The sequence below is a fragment of the Nicotiana tabacum genome, chromosome 17, assembly GCF_000715075.1.
Source record: "Nicotiana tabacum cultivar K326 chromosome 17, ASM71507v2, whole genome shotgun sequence".
Lineage (NCBI taxonomy): Eukaryota > Viridiplantae > Streptophyta > Magnoliopsida > Solanales > Solanaceae > Nicotiana > Nicotiana tabacum.
In genome coordinates this window covers 90,457,901-90,483,729 of record NC_134096.1, presented here as the reverse complement: position 1 = coordinate 90,483,729, position 25,829 = coordinate 90,457,901, and the positions used below count along the sequence as shown (strand labels likewise).

Genomic DNA, 25,829 nt, shown 5'->3' with positions numbered 1-25,829 from the left:
TCTTTATGCATTCCAGCATCAAGAAGGTGAAGGAAATAGTTTTAGGTTCAGATAAGGTCTCTTTAGAGTGGGTGTCGCAGTTGTGGTGTTTTGGGGGTGCTTAAGAGGGACGTCAGCGGCTTATGGGCCTTAAGGCATTGTGGTTTTATACTAGGGTCTCTTATGTGGCGAATTTTGGTTAAGGATCGTGGTGTTCCAGCAAAGAGAAGTATCAATTTGAAGGTAATTTGGAAGGGACTTGGAGAAATAGGACAGCTTAGTAGTAGGTTGGATCAGCACAGTAATAGATATAATCGGTTATTTGGGTACTTATGATGTGGCTAGTCTCCACAGGTGTTTCATGGTAATGCTCTTGGGTTTTGGCGACCTGCGTGGCTGGGTTGAGTTAGAGAGATTCGGTTCTGATAGCTTGGTTATGAGCAAATGGACTTTAAAGAGTTCTCAATGGTTTCTACCACCGTTCGAGGGGTATATTACCTACTAGCATGAGGAGCATGTGGTGTATAGTGATTTTCTCCTGGATGAAGTCAAATGGGAGGTCCTTGGCTAATTGAGTATGTAGTTCCTTGTGACTAGGAGTGGACTATGAGGTTCTTGTATTTTTCATATGATGGCATGGTATATGTGGTGTGTTGTGTAGGATTGAGATTTACGTGAGCGAGATCACAGTTCAGTTTTGAAGGGAAGGTCATAAAATTCGTAGGCAGCATGGACGATTTCAAATGACTAGGTAAATGATATTACTATTTGGTATGGCTTGATGAGAGTATACATTTCAGAAGGGGCAATGTGTTTTGATTTATGGATACTTCACTGGTACTGCGGCACTTTCCTGGTTGATCGACAGCTGATATTCCAATTTTGTTATATGGCACGGAAGAATTTTAGAAGTATTCCTTGTGGGATGATAATTTATGAGAGATGTGTTAGACATTATGGCGGTGGACTTGGGATCAGATATGGTGATTCATGTGTTCTATGGATTTGGAGACTGGGAGTTCTCAAGAGCAGATTGTTTCATGGTTGTGGACTGTGATGTCATGGCCGAAGCTAGCTAGACGATAATATGTGTTATGATTCAGTCATTGGGGGCTTTCGGAGAGTTATTTATCTATTTGTGGGTGCCCAGAGTTGATTTGAGGGTCCATTGGTAGGCCCAATTAGGATGTGTATTCTATATCGAGCCGGATTGGTTGGTTACATACTGCTATTATTGAGGGATGTGCCATTCGGTTGTTGCTGAGCTTATTCGTGTTCTAAAATGATCTGTGAGTTACTCTTCTATGCTACAAGAAGTTGTAATTCGTTGGTTATAAGCACACCCGGTGCGGTTCTATTTGAGCTTTATAGCGAAATTTGAGCGAGATGAGTAATTGGATATTGCATGATTGATGGTGTATGGGTTATGTTCTTTCGGGTTTTGTATGGCATTGTGTCATCTGCTTCTCCATGGTTATGGTAATTCACTTTGAGTACTTGATGTCGGATTGTGCGTGGTTATTGATTTTGAGCATGGTGGCTGAGCTATTTCATATGGATGGGGTCACGCATTGCAGCGGAGTTATGTTGAGATATTGTCACGCCCCACCTCGGGGAGCGCGACCGGTGCTGAACCAAGTGAACCCGGTTGAGCAAGCCTATTGGTATGTGTTACCCTTAGACTTTTTGGTATGTGTTATGTGATTGGTATTGAGGTGACTCACATGCTAGGTGACAGGCGTGTAGGCGTGCACCATGTGAATTGGGACTATGTTGTTTCCATGGCACTGTATAGTGGTCCTACTTTGTTGATGTCTGTATTTTCACCATGTGATAAAGTAATTGAGTTGTCAATCATGCTAGATATCATGTTTAGGCTTTATGACGATACTGTTGGGACCCATAGTGATCGTTTCTTGTTGTCATTTCATTGATATTTTGTACTCAGTCATATTCATGCATTCATATCATATCTCAGTCTCAGTTGTTATTTATTGATACATCATATCATTGTTGTCGGGCTAGTTTCATGACATTGTGAGCCCGTGAGTGAGACTAGAGAGATTGATGAATGAGTGAGACCGGGGGCCTGTTTATTGAGGATATTGATACTATAGCAAGTGAGTTGTCCGTGCAGCACGTGAGTTGTCCGTGCGGATCCAAATATTGATATTATGGCACGTGAGTTGTCCGTGCAGCACGTGAGTTGTCCGTGCGGATTATAGCGCTTGGGCTGTAGGAGCCCCTCCGGAGTTTGCACACCCCCAGTGAGCGCGGTTGATATTATTGAGGGATGGATCTTCCCTAGACATGGATCTTGTCCGAAGCATTATATACCTAGATATGGATCTTCTCCACGGGCAGGATTAGCCCTACTCGGTACTGAGTGACTGATAATCAGTTGATGTGTATATTCCGGGATGGATCTTTCCTGGGCCGGATTGGCCATATACAGTACCGAGTGATTGATCATGATGAGTGGAATGTATGAGAAAGTGAGACTGAGTACTCTGATAGTGTGAGTACATGAGTTCATATCTAAGATACATTGCATTGACATTGCACCCATGACATACATGCATAGAGATATATTTTCCTCATATTGTACGGTATCACGTAATTCATGGCTTCTCATACATGTTGATATATGGGCATAGTGATGCATTTTTTTTACACTGGCTATCTGAAAAGAAAATGAGACATCTTATTTATTATTGAAAGGATATTTGGAAAAGATTACTGTTTTCAAACTTACTCATATTTTTTGGCAACTTCGATGAACGATTTGGGTTTTCACTGATATACTTGAAAGGCAGAATATTTTCAGAAATCATGATTAAGCCGAACATTTTATCTTTGAGTTACTGCTTTTATTACTTGTGTTATGTTGTTATGAACTATTGTTGGTTATTATAGTTGGACTCTGACCTTGGTACAAGATCGTCATTACTTTCAACCTAAGGTTAGGTTTATTACTTATTGAGTACATGGGGTCGGTTGTACTCATACTATACTTCTGCACCTTGCGTGCAGATGCTGGCTGCTGATGTTGCTGTATTCATTGGGAGCTGGATCTTAAGATGTACCTGTGTTCCAGTTGTAGTTGCCTCTTGTTCATAGTAGCCTTAGAGTCACAAAACTCTGTTTATGTAATTTTCAAACAAATGATGTATTACTTCATACCAGCTTTGTAAACTCAATTCTTAGAAGCTCAGGATTTGTACTACCAGTTCTTGGGGAATGTATCATATTTAGATATTTCTTTACTTATTTACTTTATTAATTGTCATAGGAATTGGTTAGTGGTTAACTGGCTAACCTAGCTGGTTGAGTTAGGTGTCATCACGACTAGTTGGATTTTGGGTCGTGACAACAATAATTGTTCCAATGTTGAAAAGTTATAATTCATTCAAGTTTAGACGGTTATAAACACTGAATTTGCCCGTATGATATTTGGTTAAGCACATTATAGATTCAATTTTATAAGAATACTATGTTTTTGCCCCTTTATATAGGAAATATGTTAATTCAGTTTTTGCACAATGCATTTGTGGTTAAGCAGTTGAACAATTAATAATTCACTAAACCTATGATGTATAAGTATAGGAAGTAAAAGTGCACAATTTGATTAATTAATAGAAGGCTATATATGTTTAACTAAATATCACGAGGATCAAAATAAATCTTTTTAGATATTTGATGGACTAAAATCACAAACTTTCCTTCTATTTTATTTCTTCATATTAAGTTGATACTATGTTTTATAGTGAAGTTAATGACTAATGTGTTGAACTGCTAACTACCTTCATTGTTTAATTTCATATGATACTTGTAGCTACCAATGACGTGGCTTTCTCTACTCATGCAGTTGCTTTAACAACATTTATCTTATTACAGATTGCTATTTATGATGTAAGTATACCATTCTTTTTTTACTCTTTTCAGCTCAAATATTATATGCACACTGAAATGTGAGTTTATTACTTGGTTCTCATAAACATTACATATTTCTTTTTACATCGTGGAAATCAGAAGGTCTCAAAAACTGCTATTGCAATTGTCACTGTTGCTTGGTTAAGGGTTGCAGTTTGTGTTTTTGTGGCTTTCCCTAAGCATTCTTGGTTATGGCTAGCTTCCTGCTTCAAGTAAGCCACTTATTTTAAATCCACAATTAGTTCTACTTAACACCCTTTTTCTTCATGTTTTAAAATTTGCATAACAATTAAAAAAGGCCGGTGTACTAAGCTCCCGCTATGCGGGGGGTCCAAGGAAAGGCCGAACTCCAACCTCTTTATCAAAATTTCAACCTTCGGTTGGACTTTTCAAAAATCTTCTATTTTTTAGCTTTCGCCAAAATGCGTCGAATTGTCCTACGGACTTCCAAATCCAAATCCGAATATACGTCTAAGTCTGAACTCATCATACGAAACTATTTCCATCATCGAAATTCTATTTCGGGGTCGTTTGCTCAAAAGTCAACTCTCCGGTCAACTCTTTCCATTTAAGTTTCTAAATAAGAATTGTTCTTTTAATTAAATTTCGAATCTTCCGAAAATCAAACTCGACCGCACCCGCGAATCGCAATACATATTACGAAGTTATTCGAGACCTTAAGTCACTGAACGGGGTATAAATTCTTAAAACGACAAGTCGGGTCGATACCATTTCCCTAATCATTCTTGGCTATGGCTAGTATCCTGCTTCAAGTAAGCCATTTTCTATTAAATGCACAATTAGTTCTACTTAACACCCTTTTCTTCATGTTTTAAAATTTTCATAACAATTAAAAAGGGCCGGTGTACTAAGATCCCGCTATGCGCGGGGTCCGGCGAAGGGTCGGTCCACAAGGATCTATCGTATGCAACCTTACCCTGCATTTCTGCAAGAGGTTGTTTCCACGGCTCGAACCCGTGACTTCCTAATCACATGGCAATACTTTCTATTTTATTTCTTCATATTAAGTTGATACTATGTTTTATAGTGAAGTTAATGACTAATGTGTTGAACTGCTAACTACCTTCATTGTTTAATTTCAGATGATACCTGTAGCTGCCAATGATGTGGCTTTCTCTACTCATGTTGTTGCTTTAACAGCATTTACCTTATTACAGATTGCTATTTATGATGTAAGTATACCATTCTTTTTTTACTCTTTTCAGCTCAAATATTATATGCACACTGAAATGTGAGTTTATTACTTGGTTCTCATAAACATTACATATTTCTTTTTACATCGTGGAAATCAGAAGGTCTCAAAAACTGCTATTGCACTTGTCACTGTTGCTTGGTTAAGTGTTGCAGTTTGTGTTTTTGTGGCTTTCTGTCGCGACCCAAAAATCGAGTCACAAGTGTCGTGATTGCACTTAATCTTTAAGGCTAGGTAAGCCGATTTTTATAACAACTCAAGCCATTTTTAAAAAATAAAAATAGGTAATAAAAAATAACAACGAAAATAAATATGAAAATATCCCAAGACTGGTAACACTGAATTACAAACTCTAATTGAATATATGAAATGATCTCAAGGATCGAATACTTAATACTGTTTGAATAATAATTAATAGTACAATAAAATAGAAAGACTCCAAGGAACTGCGACGATAAAGCAGCTCTATCTTAAATCCTTGCGATCCCACTCTAACTTTGTCCGGGTCCGTTATCTCCAATACTTGGCTCTGCACAAAAATATGCAGAAGTGTAGTATAAGTATACCACAGTCGGTAGCCAGTAAGTATCAAGACACTCACTAGTATAATAACCTGGGCAATATAGTATACAAAATAATAAGAAACAAATAACCATAATGGCAACACTTAATCAACCAGTGATATGCACAGCAGAGCAATAAGAACACCATTAATAATGCTCAATAAATAATAAATACAACTACACACAATTAAATCAAGTCCTTCAAATATAAATTTTTCGCCTATATGCTTCGCAAATAATACTCTTCAGGATATAATACTTTTTAATAAATATATTTTGAATATACTCCCTTCAAATAAATACCTTTCGAATATAATTCTTTCGAATAAATCTTTTTCAAATATAATTCCTTCAATAAATATCATTCAAATATAATTCTTTCAAATAAATCTCTTTCTAATATAATTCCTTCAAATGAGTATTTTTCGAATAAAAGTCACCATGTGACACCTCATTTTCAAAATCATAAAGTACGGGTCTCAGCCCAATTTTAAATTTTCACAGCACCTCGTGCCAATTTCTGTACCACAATCACATGGACAACTCACGTGCCAAATGTCATTATCATTTAATCACTGCACCTCGTGCTCGCATTTCATATCACAACTGCAAGGACAATTCACATGCCAATATCATCATTATTTACTCACGGCACCTCGTGCCCACATTTCTCTTCATAATCCGCATGGCAATAACCATAGGCCCCCAATCTCAACATAAATCAGATTGTTATCAAATTACCAATAACAAGACAAATTGTATAAGGTATAAAAATAAACACAGAAAAAATCACAACATCACATAAAATTTACCAACGCAACAACTCCACCCCATCACATATCATCCCTAATAATAGCCACTCTTATATCTCATATAACCATCCTTATCACTCCTATAATAGCCTCCCTTATCCCTCCGCCCTGACAATATCAATAGTCATCCTTATCGCTCCTACAACCACCCTTATCACTCCGCCCAGATAATATTCCAACACACATAATAACAGTGAAATGCTACCCTTATACCCACATAATATCAACAATGGAATGCCATCCTTATATCCTCAAAATAACAACTCACACAACACAATAATTTATACGAAAAATTATCACGGCAACATAACAAAATCAATTCATATCACAATTTGCCCAATGGCCCCAACCAATTCCAAAGGTACAACAAATCAATTAATTTCACAACAAATAGTCGAAGGCTCCACACAATATGTATAAGACCTCAAAAACAATCAACAGAGATAGAAATTACTCAGCATAGGGCAGCACCTTCATTAATCCAAATTCTCAATAATTATATAAACACATCTTCCTAAGCTCATTTAATTAATTAGGCATGGCAAATAGATGATTTAATTAGGCATGAAAAATACAACAACCAGGATTTAGGCATGGCAAATAGATGATTTAATAAATGCCAACAATAATCCAATTTATTACATAATAATGCCTAAGACTTTAACCCAATAAAATTTACACATATAAGCCCGAGTACGTACTCGTCACGTCGCGTACACGGCTTTTCACATTTCACAAATGGCACATAAGTCTCGATGCCTAAGGGGTAATTTTCCCCACTCGAGGTTAGGCAAGATAATTACCTTTTAGAAGTTATGCCGATATTCCAAAATTGCCTTCTTGCTAGAATTGACCTCCGGAACGCTCATATCTATTCAAATTAATTGTATAACTTCATTAAAATTCATCAAAAATAATTTCGAAAAATAAAACGTCGACTTATAAATTTATTCTAAAACATCAACAAAAGTCAACGCGGGGCTCGCCCCTCGGAACCCAACATAATTTTCATGAAATCCGAATACCCATTCCGATACGAGTTCAACCATACCAATTTTATCCAATTCCGATAACAACTCGACCTCTAAATCTTAAATTTTTTCTTTCATAAAAATCGTAATTAAACGATGAATATAATCATAGATTCATGAAATATAATCACTTTAGGACATAGAACACTTACTTAAGTCAAAGTCTTGAAGAACTCCTCCAAAATCGCCCAAAACCCGAGCTCCAAAATCCCAATCGAAATGGCGAAATGACCATTTTTGGTCCTAAAATATTTTTGCCTAGTTTCACACCTGCGGACAATTTTGTCGCACCTGAGAGCTCGCTTTTGTGAGAAAATTCTCGCTTCTGCGACGTCCACTAGCCACTGCCCTCTCGCGCCTGCAGAAAAGCTTCCACTTCTGCGGTCACGCAGGTGCGGAAAATGCATCTCACCTGCGACCTCTGCCCATTCCAGTCTAGGCCGCATCTGCGACCACTTTGTCGCTTTTGCGGTCGTGCACCTGCGACCATTTCCATCGCAGGTACGATTGCACCAGAATTGAAAAACTTCCAGAATTCCTTCAAGCATAATTTTGGTCCGTTTAACCATCCCAAACTCGCCTGAGTCCCTCGGGACCTTTACCAGTTATACTAACACGTCCCAAAATACAATACAAACTTAGTCGAGGCTTCAAACCACATCAAACAATGCCGAAATTACGAATCGTGCATCGAATCGAATTATGAGTTTTTCAATCTTCCAACTTCTGTATTTTGCGCTGAAACGTATCAAATCAATCCGGAATGACTTCAAATTTTGAACACAAGTCATAAATAACATAATTGAGCTATTCCAATTTTCGGAATCGAAATCCGACCTCATTATCAAAATTTCAACCTTCGGTCGGTCTTTCCAAAAATCTTCTATTTTCCAACTTTCGCCAAAATGCGTCAAATTATCCCACGGACTTCCAAATTCAAATCCGAATATATGCCTAAGTCTGAAATCATTATACGAAACTATTGCCATCATCGAAATTCTATTCCGGGGTCGTTTGCTCAAAAGTTAACTCTCCGGTCAACGCTTTTCATTTAAACTTCTAAATAAAATTATTCTTTTAATTAAATTCCGAATCTTCCAAAAATTAAACTCGACCACATCAGCGAGTCGTAATAAATATTACGAAGTTGCCCGAGACCTTAAGTCACTGAACGGGGCATAAATTTTTAAAACGACAAGTTGGGTCGTTACACTTTCCCTAAGCATTCTTGGCTATGGCTAGTTTCCTGCTTCAAGGAAGCAACTTTGTTTTAAATCCACAATTAGTTCTACTTAACACCCTTTTCTTCATGTTTTAAAATTGTCATAACAATTAAAAAGAGTTGGTGTACTAAGCTCCCGCTATGCGCGGGGTTCGGGGAAGGGCCGGACCATAAGGATCTATCGTACGCAATCTTACCCATCATTTCTGCAAGAGGCTATTTCCACTGATCAAATCTGTGACCTCCTAGTCACTTGAAAATAACTTTACCAGTTACGACAAGGCTCCCCTTCTAAAAAAATTCATAATAATAAAAATAAAAAATTGGTCAAGTTAAATTAACAGTACTTTATCCATTTAACCACTATAACAATAAAATCTCACACTTCTTTATCTTAATTACAGCACATTGCAGGTTGTTATGACAGTAATTAAGTACATTCCCCAGATAATTGTTGTTATTTTGAAGGAAAAATACTCTGACTTCTATATGAATTGCATGTGATTTTGTTCTCTTCTATTCAAATTATAAAATTTTGTGATATGTTTATACTATTTGTTTCCTTCTCATGCTTCCTGTATTAAAGTTGGTGGCTCTGTAAAAATCTATAGGCTATTATGAATTTTCGGCGAAAAGGCACAATTGGATTTAGTATTGGAAACATTTTGCTGGATTTGTTTGAAGGTTTAACAAATTATGGGAAGATGGCAGTGCAATCCATAGATCAGCATGAGTTTCACATTTCAATTATATAGAGTTCACTAAATGTAACGATCCGCCCGGTTATTTTGAGTATTATAACCTTGTTCCCTTTTTTACTGCTCAATTTATGCTTTGCAGTTGTTTTATGACTTACCGGGTTAGTTGGTTCGGGTCCGAAAGGCATTCGGAGTGAAGCGAGACACGTAGTCTCATAATTAAAAATTTAAGTTAGAAAGAATTGACCGGATGCGGACTTATGTGTAAACGACCTCGGATTTGAATTTTGATAATTTTAATAGCTCTGCATGGTGATTTTGGACTTAGGAACGTATCCGGAAAATTATTTGAAGGTTCATAGTGGAATTTAGCTTAAAATGGCGAAAGTCAAATTTTGGAAAGTTTGGTCGGAGTTGACTTTTTTGATATCGGGGTCAAAATTCGATTCTGAAAATTGGAATACCTCCGTTATGTCGTTTATGAGATGTGTGCAAAATTTGAGGTCAATCGGAAGTGATTTGATAGGTTCTGACGTCGTTTGTAGAAATTGGAAGCTTCAAAGTTCATTAGGCTTGAATTTATGTGTGATTCGTATTTTTAGTGTTGTTGGATGTGATTTGAACACTCGACTAAGTTTGTATGGTGTTTAGGACTTGTTGGTGTATTTGGTCGAGGAACCGAGGGCCTCAGGTGAGTTTCGGATGGTTAACGGATCAAACATTTAGACTTAGGAAAATCTGGAATTTTTGCTTCTGGTGTAACCGCACCTGCGAAGCTTTGATCGCAGGTGCGACACCGCAGGTGTGCAAGGACCATCGCAAAAGCGGTCAGGAGTGAAGGGCAGGGCAAGTTGCGCAGGTGCAAAGATTTTGCCGCACCTGCGAGGTCGCAGATGCGGTCCCCTGATCGCAGAAGCGGAGGCAGGCTTAAGTGATTTTTCCGAAGAAGCGGAGCTGTGACCGCAGATGCGGAAATGGAGCCGCAGGTGCGGCAATCTTGGACAGAATGTTAAAAATAAAGGAGTCCGAGATTTTGTCATTTTGGACATTTCCAAGAATGGGTGAAGCGGCTTTTGAGCGAGAAATCACGAGAAATCTTGAGGTAAGTCCCTTGTGATCATTTCTATTCCATAATATTGAATTATCATCGAATAATCCGACTAGATTACATATTTTTGAGATGTAAATCGAGGGTTTGAACTTAGGGATTTGAAAATAAAATTTGAAGATTTGGAGGTCGCGTTGAGGTTCCGATTTTGATAAAATTAGTATGGTTAGACTCGTGGTTGAATGAAATTTTGGATTTTTTAACTTTTGCCGGGTTCCGAGACTGCGATGTTTGAGCTAAATTTCGAATTTCTATGGAAAATTAGCATTTTTTTATGAAATTAATTGCAATAAATTTTATTGACTGAATCAAATTATTTGTGACTAGATTCGAGGCATTTGGAGGCAAATTCACAAGGCAAAGGCTTAGCGGAATAAGAATTTTACGGTTTGAAGTAAATAAGAGTTATAAATCTGGTCCTGAGGGTATGAAACCCTGGAATTTGGTATCATATGATTACTTTGGAGGTGACGCACATGCTAGGTGACGGGCGTGTGGGCGTGCACCGAGGGGATCGTGACTTGGTCCATCCCGTGAAACTGTAAAGTTGAATAACTTGTTGTTAGCTATCTGTTCTCTCTATGTTGTGGAAATTTGACAGTAAGTCATGTTAGAAACCATGTCTAGATTATATTTTGGTACTATAGGGACCCACAGAGGTCGTGTACATATTGAACTATCTGCTTAATGGTTGTTCTGTACTCAGTCACAGTTTACTTGTTTATTTTATCTCAGTCTTTATTTTTCATTATTGATGCATCATATCATTGTTGTTTGGGCTGATTTCATGATTTCTGAGAGCTGAGAGTCGAGTGGTTGAGCTATTGTGACGAGTTGAGTGACTGTTGCCCTAAAAGCCCAAACAACAATGATATGATGCATCAATAATGAACAATAGAGACTGAGATACTCATACCCACTTCTCGGGCCGGGGGAGGTACCCATACCCCTGTTGCCCGTACTCCAGACCAGATAGTATAGGCACTTCATATACCGGGGGCACTACCAGCCCAACCGGCTACAGCTGCTCAGGCCCCGGTAGTTCCTGTTATGGCAGAGGATGAACAAAGGAGACTTGAGAGATTTGAGAGGCTTCAACCTCCACCATTTAGCGGAACTGAGTCAGAGGATGCTCAGGGTTTTCTGGATATGTGTCAATGGATGCTTCGGACAGCGGGTATTCTAGAGACCACTGGGGTCTCGTTCACTACCTTTCAGTTTTCTGGGACTGCCTTCAGATGGTGGGAGGCTTATGAGAGGTGCAGGCCAGTTGGTGCAGTACCACTTATATGGCAGGAGTTCTCCGTTCTCTTTTTGGAGAAGTTTGTGTCGCAGTCTTGCAGTCTCGCAGAGAGGAGCTGCGCATACAGTTTGAGTAGTTACGTCAAAATGGTATGTCTGTGATGCAATACGAGTTGAGATTTTCTGAGTTGGCTCGTCACGCAGTATGATTGGTTCCCACTAATAGGGAAAGGATTAGGAGGTTCATTAATGGCCTCACATATTAGCTGTGGTTACTTATGACTAGGGAGAGGGTATCTAGTGCTACTTTTGATGAGGTAGATGATATTGCTCGGCAGATAGAGATGGTTCATAGCTAGGAACGTAGAGAGAGGGAGGCTAAGAGGCCTCGTGGTCCAGGTGAATACAGCGGTGCTCCTTCAGGGGGTCAGTTTTATCGCGGTAGGGGTCGTTCTTATAGACACGCTCAGACGGGTCGTCTAGCTCATCATGGTGCATTAGCTACCCACGGTTCTTACAGTGCTCACTCAGTACAGTCTTCATTCAGTGAACTACCAGTGTAGAGTTCTCATTATGCCTCGTCTGCTCAGGCTTCTACAGGTAATTCCTCGAGTTATCAGGAGCAGCAGTTCTGTCAGAGGAGGGGTTGTTTCGAGTGCGGAGAATTTGGTCATTTCAAGAGAGAGTGTCCTAGGTTATTGAGTGGGGATCCATAGTAGAGTTCTCGACTGACTGCACCAACATCAGCAGTTCCACCACCCGCCCAGCTAGCTCGGGGTGGGGGTCAGGCAGCTAGGGGTCGCCCAAGAAGGGAAGGCGGATCAGGTGGCAGTCAGACCCGATTCTATGCTTTTCCTGCCATGCCAGATACTATTACCTCAGATGCAGTGATCACAGGTATTGTTTCAGTGTGCCACAGGGAGGCTTCTATATTATTTGACCCTGGTTCCACTTATTCATATGTATCATCGTATTTTTCTCATTATCTGAATATTCCCTATGAGTCCTTAGTTTCACATGTTTGTGTATCTACACCGGTGAGCAATATTATTATTGTGGACCGTGTGTGGTAACTATTGGGGAACTGGACATGAGAGTTTATCTTTTATTACTCGGTATGGTTGATTTCGATGTAATCCTAGGTATGGATTGGTTGTCTCCATGTCATGCCATTCTGGACTGTCATGCAAAAACCGTGATATTGATGATGTTGGGGTTGCCAAAGGTTGAATGGAGAGGTTCTCTAGATGTTTTTCCTAGCAGGGTAATTTCTTATTTGAAGGAACAACGTATGGTTGGAAAGGGATGTTTGTCATATTTGGCCCTTGTGAGAGATATGATGCAGATAGTCCTATTATTGATTCAGTACCGGTCGTGCGGGACTTTTCGGATGTATTTCCTACAGACCTGCCGGGTATGCCACCCGACATGGATATTGATTTCGGTATTGACTTGGTGCAGGGCACTCGGCCCATTTATATTTCTCCGTACCGTATGGCACCAGCTGAGTTAAAAGAATTGAAAGAGCAACTTTAGGAATTCCTTGAAAAGGGGTTTATTAGGCCTAGTGTGTCACCTTGGGGTGCACCAGTTTTGTTTGTGAAAAAGAAAGATGGTACTATGCGGATGTGCATTAATTATAGGCAGTTGAACAAAGTTTCAATCAAGAATAAATATCCTTTGCCGTGTTTTGATAACTTATTTAACCAGCTTCAGGGAGCGACAGTGTTCTCCAAAATTGATTAAAGATTTGGGTATCACCAGTTGAAAATTCGGGATTCAGATGTTCTAAAGACGGCATTCAGAAATCATTATGGCCACTATAAATTTCTTGTGATGTCTTTTGGGCTAACCAATGCCCCAACAGGATTTATGCATTTGATGAATAGTGTATTCCAGCCATATCTTGATTTATTTGTCATAGTATTTATTAATGATATTATGGTGTACTCACGTAGCCAGAAAGAGCATTCACAACACTTGGGTATTGTATTACAGAGATTGAGAGAGGAAAAGCTTTATGCCAAATTTTCTAAGTCTGAGTTCTGGCATAATTCGGTGGCATTCTTGGGACATATAGTGTCCAATGAAGGAATTAAGGTGGATCCAAAGAAAATAGAGGCAGTTCAGAGTTGGCCCAGACCATCTTCAGTTACTGAGATTCGTAGTTTTCTCGGCTTAGCCGGTTATTATCGTCGCTTCGTGGAGGATTTCTCGTCTATTGCATCGCCTATGACTAAATTAACCCAGAAAGGTGCTCCATTCAAGTGGTCAGATGAATGTAAAGAGAGCTTTCAGAAGCTCAAAACAGCTTCGGCTACAGCTCCAGTATTGGTGTTGCCTACAGATTCAGAGTCTTATATTGTGTATTGTGATGCATCGCGTATTGGTCTCGGTGCAGTGCTGATGCAAAATGGTAGGGTGATTGCTTATGCATCCAGACAGTTAAAGGTACATGAAAAGAATTATCCGGTCCACGATCTTGAGTTAGCATCTATTGTTCATGCCTTGAAAATTTGGCGGCATTACTTGTACGGTGTCCAGTGTGAGGTATATACCGATCATCGGAGTCTACAACATTTGTTCAAATAGAAGGATCTTAATTTAAGGCAGCGAAGGTGGTTGGTGTTGCTTAAGGATTATGACATTACCATTCTCTACCATCCTAAAAAGGTCAATCTGGTGGCTGATGCCTTGAGTCGTAAGGCGGAGAGTTTGGGCAGCTTAGCATACTTACCGGTAGCAGAGAGGCCTTTAGCCTTGGATGTTTAGGCCTTGGCCAGCCAGTTTGTTAGATTGGATGTTTCCGAGCCGAATCGAGTTTGGGCTTGTGTGGTTTCTCGGTCTTCTTTATATGATCGCATCAAAGAGCGCCAATATGATGATCCCCATTTGCTCATCCTTAAGGACACGGTTCAGCACGGTGATGCCAAGGAAGTCACTTTTGGAGATGACGGTGTATTACGGATGCAGGGCAGGTTATGTGTGCCTAGTATAGATGGTTTGCGTGAGTTGATTCTCCAGGAAGCTCACAGTTCGTGGTACTCCATTCATCCAGGTGCCGCGAATATGTATCAAGATTTAGATATTAGAGGATATACTACGCGCTTGTGTCATTGATTTTGGGTGTTCTTGGGATCAATTTCTGCCACTCGTGGAGTTTTCTTACAATAATAGCTACCAATCGAGTATTCAGATGGCTCCGTATGAGGCTTTGTTTGGGAGACGGTGTCGGTCCCCTGTGGGTTGGATTGAGCCGGGTGAGGCTAGGCTATTGGGTACTGGCTTGGTTCAGGATGCTTTAGAGAAGGTCAAACTAATTCAGGAACGACTTCGCACGGCACAATCTAGACTCTTTATGCCGACAGGAAGGTTCGTGATGTTGTTCATATGGTTGGGGAGAAGGTTCTACTCACGATTTCATCCATGAAGGGTGTGTTGAGGTTCGGGAAGAAGGGAAAGTTGAGCCCTCGGTTTATTGGGCCTTTTGAGATACTTAAGAAAATTGGAGGTGTGGCTTATGAACTTGCCTTGCCACCTAGTCTATCAGGTGTTCATCCAGTGTTCCATGTATCCATGCTCCTAAAGTATGTCGGGGATCTGTCTCATATTTTGGATTTCAGTACAATACAGTTGGACGGTAATTTGACTTATGATGTGGAGTCGGTGGCTAGTTTAGACCGGCAGGTTCGAAAGCTGAAGTCAAAGAACATAGCATCAATGAAGGTACAGTGGAGAGGCCATCCAGTCGGAGAAGCTACTTGGGAGATTGAGCAGGAGATGCGGAACAACTATCCATACCTATTTGAGACTCTAGGTATGATTCTAAACCCATTCAAGGACGAACGTTTGTTTAAGAGGGGGCGAATGTAACAACCCGGCCGGTCATTTTGAGTATTATAACCCCGTTCCCCCATTTACTTCTCAATTTATTCTTTGCAGTTGTTTTATGACTTACCGGGTTAGTTGGTTTGGGTCCGGAAGGAATTCAGAGTGAAGTGAGAAACTTAGTCTCATAATTGAAAATTGAAGTTAGAAACAATTGATCGGATGCGGACTTATGTGTAAATGACTACGGATTCAAATTCTGATAATTCCAATAGATCTGTATGGTGATTTTGGACTTAGGAGCGTGTCCGGAAAATTATTTAGAGGTCCATAGTGGAATTTGGCTTAAAATGGCGAAAGTCGAATTTTTGGGAAGTTTGACCCGGGGGTTGACATTTTTGATATCGGGATCGAAATCTGATTCTGAAAATTGGAATACCTCCATTATGTCATTTATGACTTGTGTGCAAAATTCGAGGTCAATCGGACGTGATTTGATAGGTTCCAGCATCGTTTGTAGAAATTGGAAGCTTCAAAGTTCATTAGACTTGAATCTATGTGTGATTCGTATTTTTAGTGTTGTTGGATGCGATTTGAAGATTCCACTAAGTTCGTATGATATTTTAGGACTTGTTGCTGTATTTGGTTGAGGTCCCGAGGGCCTCGGGTGAGTTTCGGATGGTAAACGGATCAAAATTTTAGACTTAGGAAAATTTGGAAATTTTGCTTCTCGTGTAACCACACCTGCGAAGCTTTGATCGCACGTGCGATACCACAGGTGCGCAAGGACCATCGTAGAAGCATCCAGGAGTGAAGGGCAGGGCAAGTTGCGCAGGTGCGAAGATTTTGACGCATCTGCGAGGTCGCAGATGCGGTCCCTTGATCGCAGAAGCAGAGGCAGGCTTAAGTGATTTTTCCGCAGATGCGGAGCTTTGACTGCATATGCGGAAATGGAGCCGTAGGTGCGAAAATCCTGGACAAAATGCTAAAAACAGAGGAGTCCGAGATTTTGTCATTTTTGACATTTCCAAAAGAAGGTGAGGCTATTTTTGAGCGATAAATCACGGGAAATCTTGAGGTAGGTCTCTTGTAATTATTTCTACTCCATAATATTGAATTATCATCGAATAATCCGACTAGATTACATGTTTATGAGGTGTAAATCGGGGGTTTGAACTTAGAGATTTGAAAATAAGATTTGAAGATTTGGAGGTCGAGTTGAGGTTAGATTTTGGTAAAATTAGTATGGTTAGACGCATGGTTGAATGGGCTTTAGGATTTAGTAACTTTTATCGGGTTCCGAGACGGTAATTTTTGAGCTAAATTTCGGATTTCTATGGAAAATTAGTATTTTCTTATGTAATTAATTCCAATAAATTTTATTGACTGAATCGAATTATTTATGACTAGATCGAGACGTTTGGAGGCAAATTCACGAGGCAAAGGCTTAGCGGAATAAGAATTTCACGGTTTGAAGTAAGTAATAGTTTTAAATTTGGTCCTGAGGGTATGAAACCCCAGAATTTGGTATCATTTGATTACTTTGGAGGTGATGCACATGCTAGGTGACGGGCGTGTGGGCGTGCACCGAGGGTATCGTGACTTGGTCCGTCCCGTGAAACTGTAAAGTTGAATAACTTGTTGTTAGCTATTTGTTCTCTCTGTGTTGTGGAAATTTGACTGTAAGTCATGTTAGAAATCATGTCTAGATTATATGTTAGCATTGTAGGGACCTACAGAGGTCGTGTACATGTTGAACTATCTACTTAATGGTTGTTCTGTACTCAGTCACAGTTTACTTGTTTATTTTATCTTAGTCTCTATTGTTCATTATTGATGCATCATATCATTGTTGTTTGGGCTGATTTCATGATTTCTGAGAGCCCGAGAGACTGGAGAGATTTATGACTGAGTGATGCCGAGAGCCTGATTGTGAGATATTATTATAGCATGTGAGTTATTCGTGCAGCACATGAGTTGTCCGTGCGGATCCAGATATTATACTATAGCACGGGAGTTGTTCGTGCAGCACGTGAGTTGTCCGTGCGGATCCAGATATTATACTATAGCATGTGAGTTGTTCGTGCAGCACGTGAGTTGTCCGTGCGGATCCAGATATTATACTATAGCATGTGAGTTATTCGTGCAGCACGTGAGTTGTCCGTGCGGATCCAGATATTATACTATAGCATGTGAGTTGTTCGTGCAGCACGTGAGTTGTCCGTGCGAATTCAGATATTGATAATATAGCATGTGAGTTATTCGTGCAGCACGTGAGTTATCCATGTGGATTATTGCGCTTGGGCTGTAGGAGCCCTTCTGGAGTCCGTACACCTCCAGTGAGTGTGGGTACCTATTGTGTGTGAGTGTTGAGGGCTGAGAGTCGAGTTGTTGAGATGTTGTGACGAGTTGAGTGACTGTTTCTCTGAGAGGCTGTACTTGCTTTTCATTTGTTGTTGCACTTAGTTGTTATCTGTCATTGTTGTGAAATTCTTTGAAAGATTTTATATCCGGATTACATGAACTTGAACTATATAAAATTAATTTGACTTAAACTGTTGGATTTGAAAGCATGTCTATTCTTTGCTGGAATTACTGAAAGTGAACTATAACTGTGTAGCTCATCACTATCTTCTGTTCCTTAATTATTATTGTTACTTGCTGAGTTGGTTGTACTCATACTACACCCTGCACTTCGTGTGCAGATCCAGGTGTTCCCAAACATAGCGGGTGTTGATTCTTTTGCACAATTGATTTTTCGGAGATTCAGAGGTAGCTACCGTGTTTCGCAAACCTTGTCTCTCCTTCCCTATCTCCTTATTTATTGTATTTGATGTCAAACTGTTATGAAACGTATTTTTCAGATTTGTATTCATATCAGATGCTCATGTACTCAGTGACACCAGGTTTTGGGAGTGTTTGTATCGGTATTTGCTAGATTTGTGAGTTATGTTTAAATATTATATTTTCATACATAAAAGAAATTGTGATTTGTTGAGATTGTCGGCTTGACTAGTATCGAGATAGGCGTCATCACGACTGGTTAGAATTTTTGGGTCGTGACACTAAACCTATGATGTATAAGTATAGGAAGTAAAAGTGCACAATTTGATTAATTAATAGAAGGCTATATATGTTTAACTAAATATCACGAGGATTGAAATAAATCTTTTTAGATATTTGTTATGACAGTAATTAAGTACATTCCCCAGGTAATTGTTGCTCGGTTTAAAAGAAAAATACTCAGACTTCTATATGAATTGCTTGTGATTTTGTTCTATTCTATTCAAATTACAAGATTTTGTGATATGTTTATATTATTTGTTTATTTCTGATGCTTCCTGAATTAAAGTTGTTGGCTCTGTAAAAATCTATAGGCTGTTATGAATTTCCGGCAAAAAAGCACAATTGGATTTAGTATTGGCAACATTTTGCTGAATTTGTTTGAAGGTTTAAGAAATTATGGGCAGATGGCAGTGCAATCCATAGATCAACGTGAATTTCACATTTCAATTATATAGAGTTCACTAAACCTATGATGTATAAGTATTGGAAGTAAAAGTGCACAATTTGATTAATTAATAGAAGGCTATATATGTTTAACTAAATATCACGAGGATCAAAATAAATATTTTTAGATATTTGATGGACTAAAATCACAAACTTTCCTTCTATTTTATTTCTTCATATTAAGTTGATACTATGTTTTATAGTGAACTTAATGACTAATGTGTTGAACTGTTGATTACCTTCATTGTTTAATTTCAGATGATACTTGTAGCTGCCAATGACGTGACTTTCTCTACTCATGCTGCTGCTTTAATAACATTTACCTTATATCATATTGCTATTTATGATGTAAGTATACCATTCTTTTTTTTTTTTACTATTTTCAGCTCAAATATTATGTGCATACTGAAATGTGAGTTTATGACTTGGTGCTAATAAACAATACATATTTCTTTTTACAGCGTGGAAATCAGAAGGTCCCAAAAACTGCTATTGCAATTGTCACTGTTTCTTGGTTGAGTGTTGCAGTTTGTATTTTTGTGGCTTTCCCTAAATACTCTTGGCTATTTCTAGTTTCCTGCTTCAAGTAAGCCACTTTCTTTTAAATCCACAATTAGTTCTACTTAACACCCTTTTCTTCATGTTTAAAAAAATTCATAACAATAAAAATAAATTTGTTTGTTTGGTCAAGTTAAGGTAACAGTACTTTATCCATTTAACCACTATAACAATAAATTCTCACACTTCTATATCTTAATTGCAGCACATTGCAGGTTGTTATGACAGTAATTAAGTATATTCCCCATGTAATTGTTGCTCTGTTTGAAGGGAATAAACTCAGACTTCTATATGAATTACTTGTGATTTTGTTCTCTTCTATTCAAATTACAAGATTTTGTGATATGTTTATACTATCTGTTTCCTTCTGATGCTTCCTGAATTAAAGTTTTTAGCTCTGTAAAAATCTATAGGCTGTTATGAATTTTCGGCGAAAAAGCACAATTGGGTTTAGTATTGGCAACATTTTGCTGGATTTGTTTGGAGGTTTAACAAATTATGGGCAGATGGCAGTGCAATCCACAGATCAGCGTGAGTTTCACATTTCAATTATATAGAGTTCCACTAACATACTTTAATATTTCTATTATTTTGTCACGGCCCAAAATTCCACCACAGGGGTCGTGATGGTACTTAGTCTCTATGACTAAATAAGCCGATCATAATAACAATCCAAGCCATATTTTTTTTATAAATAGATAATCGAAACCAACAACGAAAATAATGATACAATCACCCAAGACTGGTAATATTGAGTCACGAACTCTAACTGAATACATGAAATGATCTCAAGAAAATTGAATATATAATATTGTTCGAATAATAATTGACAGTACGATAAAATGGAAAGACTCCAAGGGACTGCGACGACCAAGCAGCTCTACATTGAATCCTTGCGATCGCACTCTAACTATGTCCGAGTCCGATATCTCCAATACCTGACTCTGCACAAAAATGTGCAGAAGTGTAGTATAAGTACACCACAGTCGGTACCCAGTAAGTATCAAGAGTAACCTCGGTGGAGTAGTGACAATGTACAATCAAGACACTCACTAATCAATTAACCTGTGCAGTGTAGCAGTATATAATAATAATAATAATAATAATAATAATAATAATAATAATAATAATAATAATAATAATAATAATAATAATAATAATAATAGAAACAAATGGCAACGATGGCAACAAGAATAAATAAATGATATAAATAACAAGACAACAAGAACACTATAAATATTGCTCAAACGAATAAGAAACACAAATACAACTAATCAATCAAGTCCCTCAAATATACGTCTTTCCAATGTAAGTACTTCAAGTATAAATCTTTCAAATATGCATTTTTCAATAAAAATGCCTCGTGCCTATGTGATGGAGTTCGGAGGGTCATGGGACCAATACTTGCCACTTGTAGAGTTTTCTTACAACAACAGTTACCAGTCCAACATTCAGATGGCACCGTATGAGGCATTGTATGATAGGCGGTGCCGGTCCCCAATGGGATGGTTTGAGTCGGGCGAGGCCTGATTGTTGGGGACAGATTTGGTCCAGGATGCCCTGGATAAGGTGAAGGTGATTCAGGAGAGACTTCGCACAGCCTAGTCCAGGCAGAAGAGTTATGCGGACCGTAAGGTTCGTGATTTGGCATTTATGGTTGGTGAGCGGATCCTGCTTCGGGTATCACCTATGAAGAGCGTCATGAGATTCGGAAAGAAGGGCAAGCTGAGCCCGAGGTTCATTGGTCCTTTTGAGATATTGCGGCGAGTTGAGGAGGTTGCTTATGAGCTTGCCTTGCCTCCCAGCCTAGCAGGAGTTCACCCGCTATTCCACGTGTCTATGCTCCGGAAGTATCATGGTGATCCGACTCATGTATTGGATTTCAGCTTAGTCTAGTTGGACAAGGATCTATCTTATGTTAAGGAGCCAGTAGCCATTTTGGACAGGCAGGTCAGAAAGCTCAGGTCAAAGAATATTGCTTCAGTAAAGGTCTAGTAGAGGGGTCAGCCGGTGAAAGAGGCGACTTGGGAGACCGAGCAGGACATGTGCAGCCTGTACCCTCATCTTTTCACAGTTTCAGGTATGTCTTTATACTCGTTCGAGGACGAACGGTTGTTTTAAAAGGGGGAGGATGTAATGACCCGGCCGGTCGTTTTGACAATTAGAGCCCCGATCCCCTCATATTTGCTTTCCCCACATTTGTTTCTGTTTTTGGGATTTGCCAGAGTGATTGGTTATGGAATTCGGGGAGTTTTGGGACACTCAGTCCCTAGTGGTGAATTTAAGTCTTAGAAATTAGACCGTAGTCGGAACTGTGTGAAAACAGATCCGGAATGGAATTCCGTCGACTCCGTTAGCTCCGTTGAGTATTTTGAGATTAGGAGCGCGTCCGGAATGTGTTTTGGAGGTTTGTAGTAGATTTAGGCTTGAATTGGCAGAAGTTAGATTTACGGCGATTTGGGCCGATAGTGAAATTTTTTACATCGAGCTCAGAATAGAATTTCGGAGGTGGCTGTAGGTTCGTAATGTCATTTGTGACCTGTATGTAAAATTTGAGGTCATTCGGACTAGATTTGACGTGGTTCGACGTCGTTTGTAGATTTTGGAAAATTCTAAGTTCTTAGGCTTGAATCCATGCTTAATTCATGTATTTGGTGTTGTTCGATGTGGTTTGAAGGCTCGAATAAGTTCGTATGGTGTTATAGGATTGGTTGGTAGGTTTGGTTAAGGTCCCGGAGGCCTCGGGTATGTTTCGGATGCTTAACGGAATGAATATTGGACTTAGGAAAATCTAGTGCCTTTATTGGTTCTGGTGTTTTGCACCTGCGGAAAGGAGACCGCAGGTGCGGAGGGAGTGCGCAAATGCGGAATTGGGGAGGCTAGTGATGGAGCGCAGGTGCGCAAGTTTGACCGCACCTGCGAGCCCGCAGGTGCGAAGCGTGGGCGCAGGTGCGGAACCTGGCACTTAAACGAAATGCGAAGATGCGCCGTATGGACCACAGGTGCGAGAAATGCCCGCAAATGCGGCCCCAACCCGGATAAGTGACCTTCGCACCTGCGATGATTTTTTCCGCAGGTGCGTGACCGCAGGTGCGAAAATCGCTGGGTTGAAGAAGCAAATTCGAGGGTTCATTCCTTATTTTTCACCAATTCGAATTTTAGCTCGGGAGAAAGCGATTTTTGCAAGGGTTGTGAAAAGGAAATAAGTGGATAACGATTCTTAACTCTAATTCGTGTATATTTCATTAATCTATTGTTGTTTTCCTTGTCTAATTAAGGAATTTGAGGGTAAAACTTTGGAAATGGGGAAAAAGGTTCCCCAATTAAATTTTGAGATTTGAATGGGAATTTGACGTCGGATTTAGATGATTTTTGTTCGAGTGAATTCGTGAGTGAATGGGTGTTCATAATTTGTAATTTTTACCCGATTTTGAGACGTGGTCCCGGGGAGACCTTTTGGGCGTTTTTCCTAATTTCATGCTTTAGCTTCGAATTAATTAGTTAAATTAGTTACTTGTAGTTATATTTACATCATGCAATTAATTTGAATAGATTCTGGTCATTTGGAGTCGGATACTCGTGGCAAGAACGTGATATCAAGTTGATTCGAGCGGGCGAGGTAAGTGGCTTGCCTAACCTTGTGTTGGGGACTTTTCCCTTAAGATGTTTGATATTAATTAATGTGTAGGCGTCCTGTACGTGAGGTGACGAGTACGTACACGGGCTATTATTGAAAAAATCCCGTTTTTTCTTTCTAAATCATAAACTGTTTTCCCTTATTAAATTGCACTAATAAGTTTAATTATTTATATTATATTAAAGAAGCATGCTTACGTGTTTCAACTGCATATTTGATATTCTGTGTGTCATGCTTAGTTAAGTCCCTACTTTCCTTATCTGTGTTCAGTGTAAATTATATAACTCGATGCCATACCTGTCATTTCATCTTGCGTTGCATATTTAAATTGGGACTACGGACATATTCTGGGAGATCCCACTGTCTTGTATATTTATTTGTGTTTACGGACATATTCCGGGAGATCCCCCAGCACTGCATATTTATTTTGGAATTACGGACATATTCCGGGAGATCCCCAAGCACTGCATATTTACTTTGGGACTACGTACGTATTCTGGGAGATCTCCTTGTACTGCATATTCATTCGGAACTACGGGACGGTATCCCGGGAGATTCCACTTTGTGTTTACCTTGTTCTGAGACGAGGGTTCCCTTAACTGTTAAATTTTCGAGAATTTCTTTAATTTTGTTACCGTAAACTTTACTTATATCTTTTACTATTTAATTTATTATATTTACTCCGGTAGGGCCTTGACCCGACCTCGTCACTACTCTACCGAGACTAGGCTTGGAACTTACTAGGTACCATTGTGGTGTACTCATGCCCTTTCCTGCACATGTTTTCGTATGCAGATTCATGTACGAGCTATCAGCCTCGGGGTTAGTGTGTGCTGCTGATTCTAGGAGATTTCAAGGTACTTCTGCTTGCGTCAGCAGATCCTCAGAGTCTCCTTCTATTCCCTCGCCTAGAGACTTTCTTTATTATGTTCAGACTTCTGTATAGAGCTACATAAATTATAGCAGCTTGTGACTTAGTGATATTCCGGGTCTTGGAAAATTATTTTGTATATGCCGAGTGGTACTACTTTTAGTTATTCACAATATGCTGTTTATTTTTAAAATGTTGTATTTTCTTTACATTTTTCATAATATTAGGCTTACCTAGTCGTAAAGACTAGGTGCCGTCACGACACCTTACGGAGGATTTATTTGGGTCGTGACAAGTTGGTATCAGAGCACTAGGTTCATAGGAGTCGCGAGTCACAAGCCGGTTTATTAGAGTCTCACGGATCGGTGCGGAGACGTCCGTACTTATCTTCGGGAGGCTATGTAACTCTTAAGAACAATCATATTTCTTTGATTTCCTTGTCGTGCGAGTTGTTGACATCAAAAATTCTAAAATAATTCTATTCTATTCTTTCTCATAGATGGTAAGGACCTGTACTAGGAGGACCGACGATCAGGCACCCGAGCCCCCTGCCAGGGCCGCCAGAGGTCGGGGTCGGGGTAGAGGACGACCACGCAGTGCTGCCCGAGCACCTGCGAGAGCTATGTCAGAGGATCCCCCAGCAGCTCTAGCTGGAGGGCCCGCACCGGAGATCCTTATTACTACTCCAGCCATCCAGGAGTCTTTAGCTCAGTTCATGAGCATGTTCAGCACTCTAGCTCAGGCTGGACTATTTCCGATAGCTCTCGCTACATCTCAGGTCGGGGGAGGGGCACAGACTCCCGCAACCCGCACTCCTGAGCAGAGGGTCCAGGTTAATCAAGCCCTAGAGTATATTTCTATGACCCCAGTGGCTCTGTTTTAGCAAGAGACTAGGGTAGCTGCTTCTGAGACAGAGCAGCTCAGACTTGAGAGGTACAAGAAGTACCACCCACTTACTTTCAGCGGACTAGCTTCAGATGATGCTCTAGGTTTTCTTAAGGAGTGTCATCGTATTCTCCGCACTATGGGCATTGTGGAGACGAGTGTGGTTTCTTTCACCTCTTTCCAGCTGAGGGGAGCGGCATATCAGTGGTGGCGTGCGTATGAGTTGAGAAGTCCGGACAAGGCCACCTCACTCACTTGGACTCAGTTTTCAGAGATATTCTTGGCACGTAGAGTTTGAGCAGCTGCATCAGGGTGCTATGACTGTGTTGGAGTATGCAGTCTGTTTCAGTGAGTTAGCTCGACATGTACCAGCTCTGGTTGCTACAGTCAGAGAGAGGGTTCGTCGCTTCATTGAGGGACTCCACCCCAGTATTTGGACCAGTATGGCCACGGAGTTGGAGATGGACATCACTTATCAGCAGGCAGTGAGCATTGCCAGGAAAGTGGAGGGCATGTTCGCCCGGGATAGAGAGGAGAGAGAGGCCAAGAGGTCTCGAGAGACTGGTCATTATTCAGGAGCTCGTGCACCAGCAGCACGCTATGGTAGGGGTTTTGTGAGTCGCCCTGTTCATTCAGCTCTTCCAACAGCCAGCGGTATTCCAGCTCCTCCTAGACCTCAGGAGCCCTATTATGCACCGCCAGTATCCAGTATGCCTCCTACTCGAGGTGCTATTACCGG

General features: G+C 40.0%; 1 protein-coding gene across 1 annotated transcript in view; it reads left to right on the top strand.

Moving 5' to 3' along the window:
- LOC107811686 (cystinosin homolog) overlaps nt 1-25,829 on the top strand; it is a 113,050-nt gene that overhangs the window by 74,089 nt on the left and 13,132 nt on the right. Inside the window, exons 2-9 of the mRNA XM_075235700.1 lie at nt 3,815-3,891; nt 4,012-4,065; nt 5,016-5,105; nt 5,226-5,279; nt 19,398-19,487; nt 19,601-19,725; nt 19,903-19,945; nt 20,111-20,228. Coding sequence (XP_075091801.1) covers nt 3,815-3,891; nt 4,012-4,065; nt 5,016-5,105; nt 5,226-5,279; nt 19,398-19,487; nt 19,601-19,725; nt 19,903-19,945; nt 20,111-20,228 — 651 coding nt within the window. The remainder of the gene's footprint in view (nt 1-3,814; nt 3,892-4,011; nt 4,066-5,015; nt 5,106-5,225; nt 5,280-19,397; nt 19,488-19,600; nt 19,726-19,902; nt 19,946-20,110; nt 20,229-25,829) is intronic.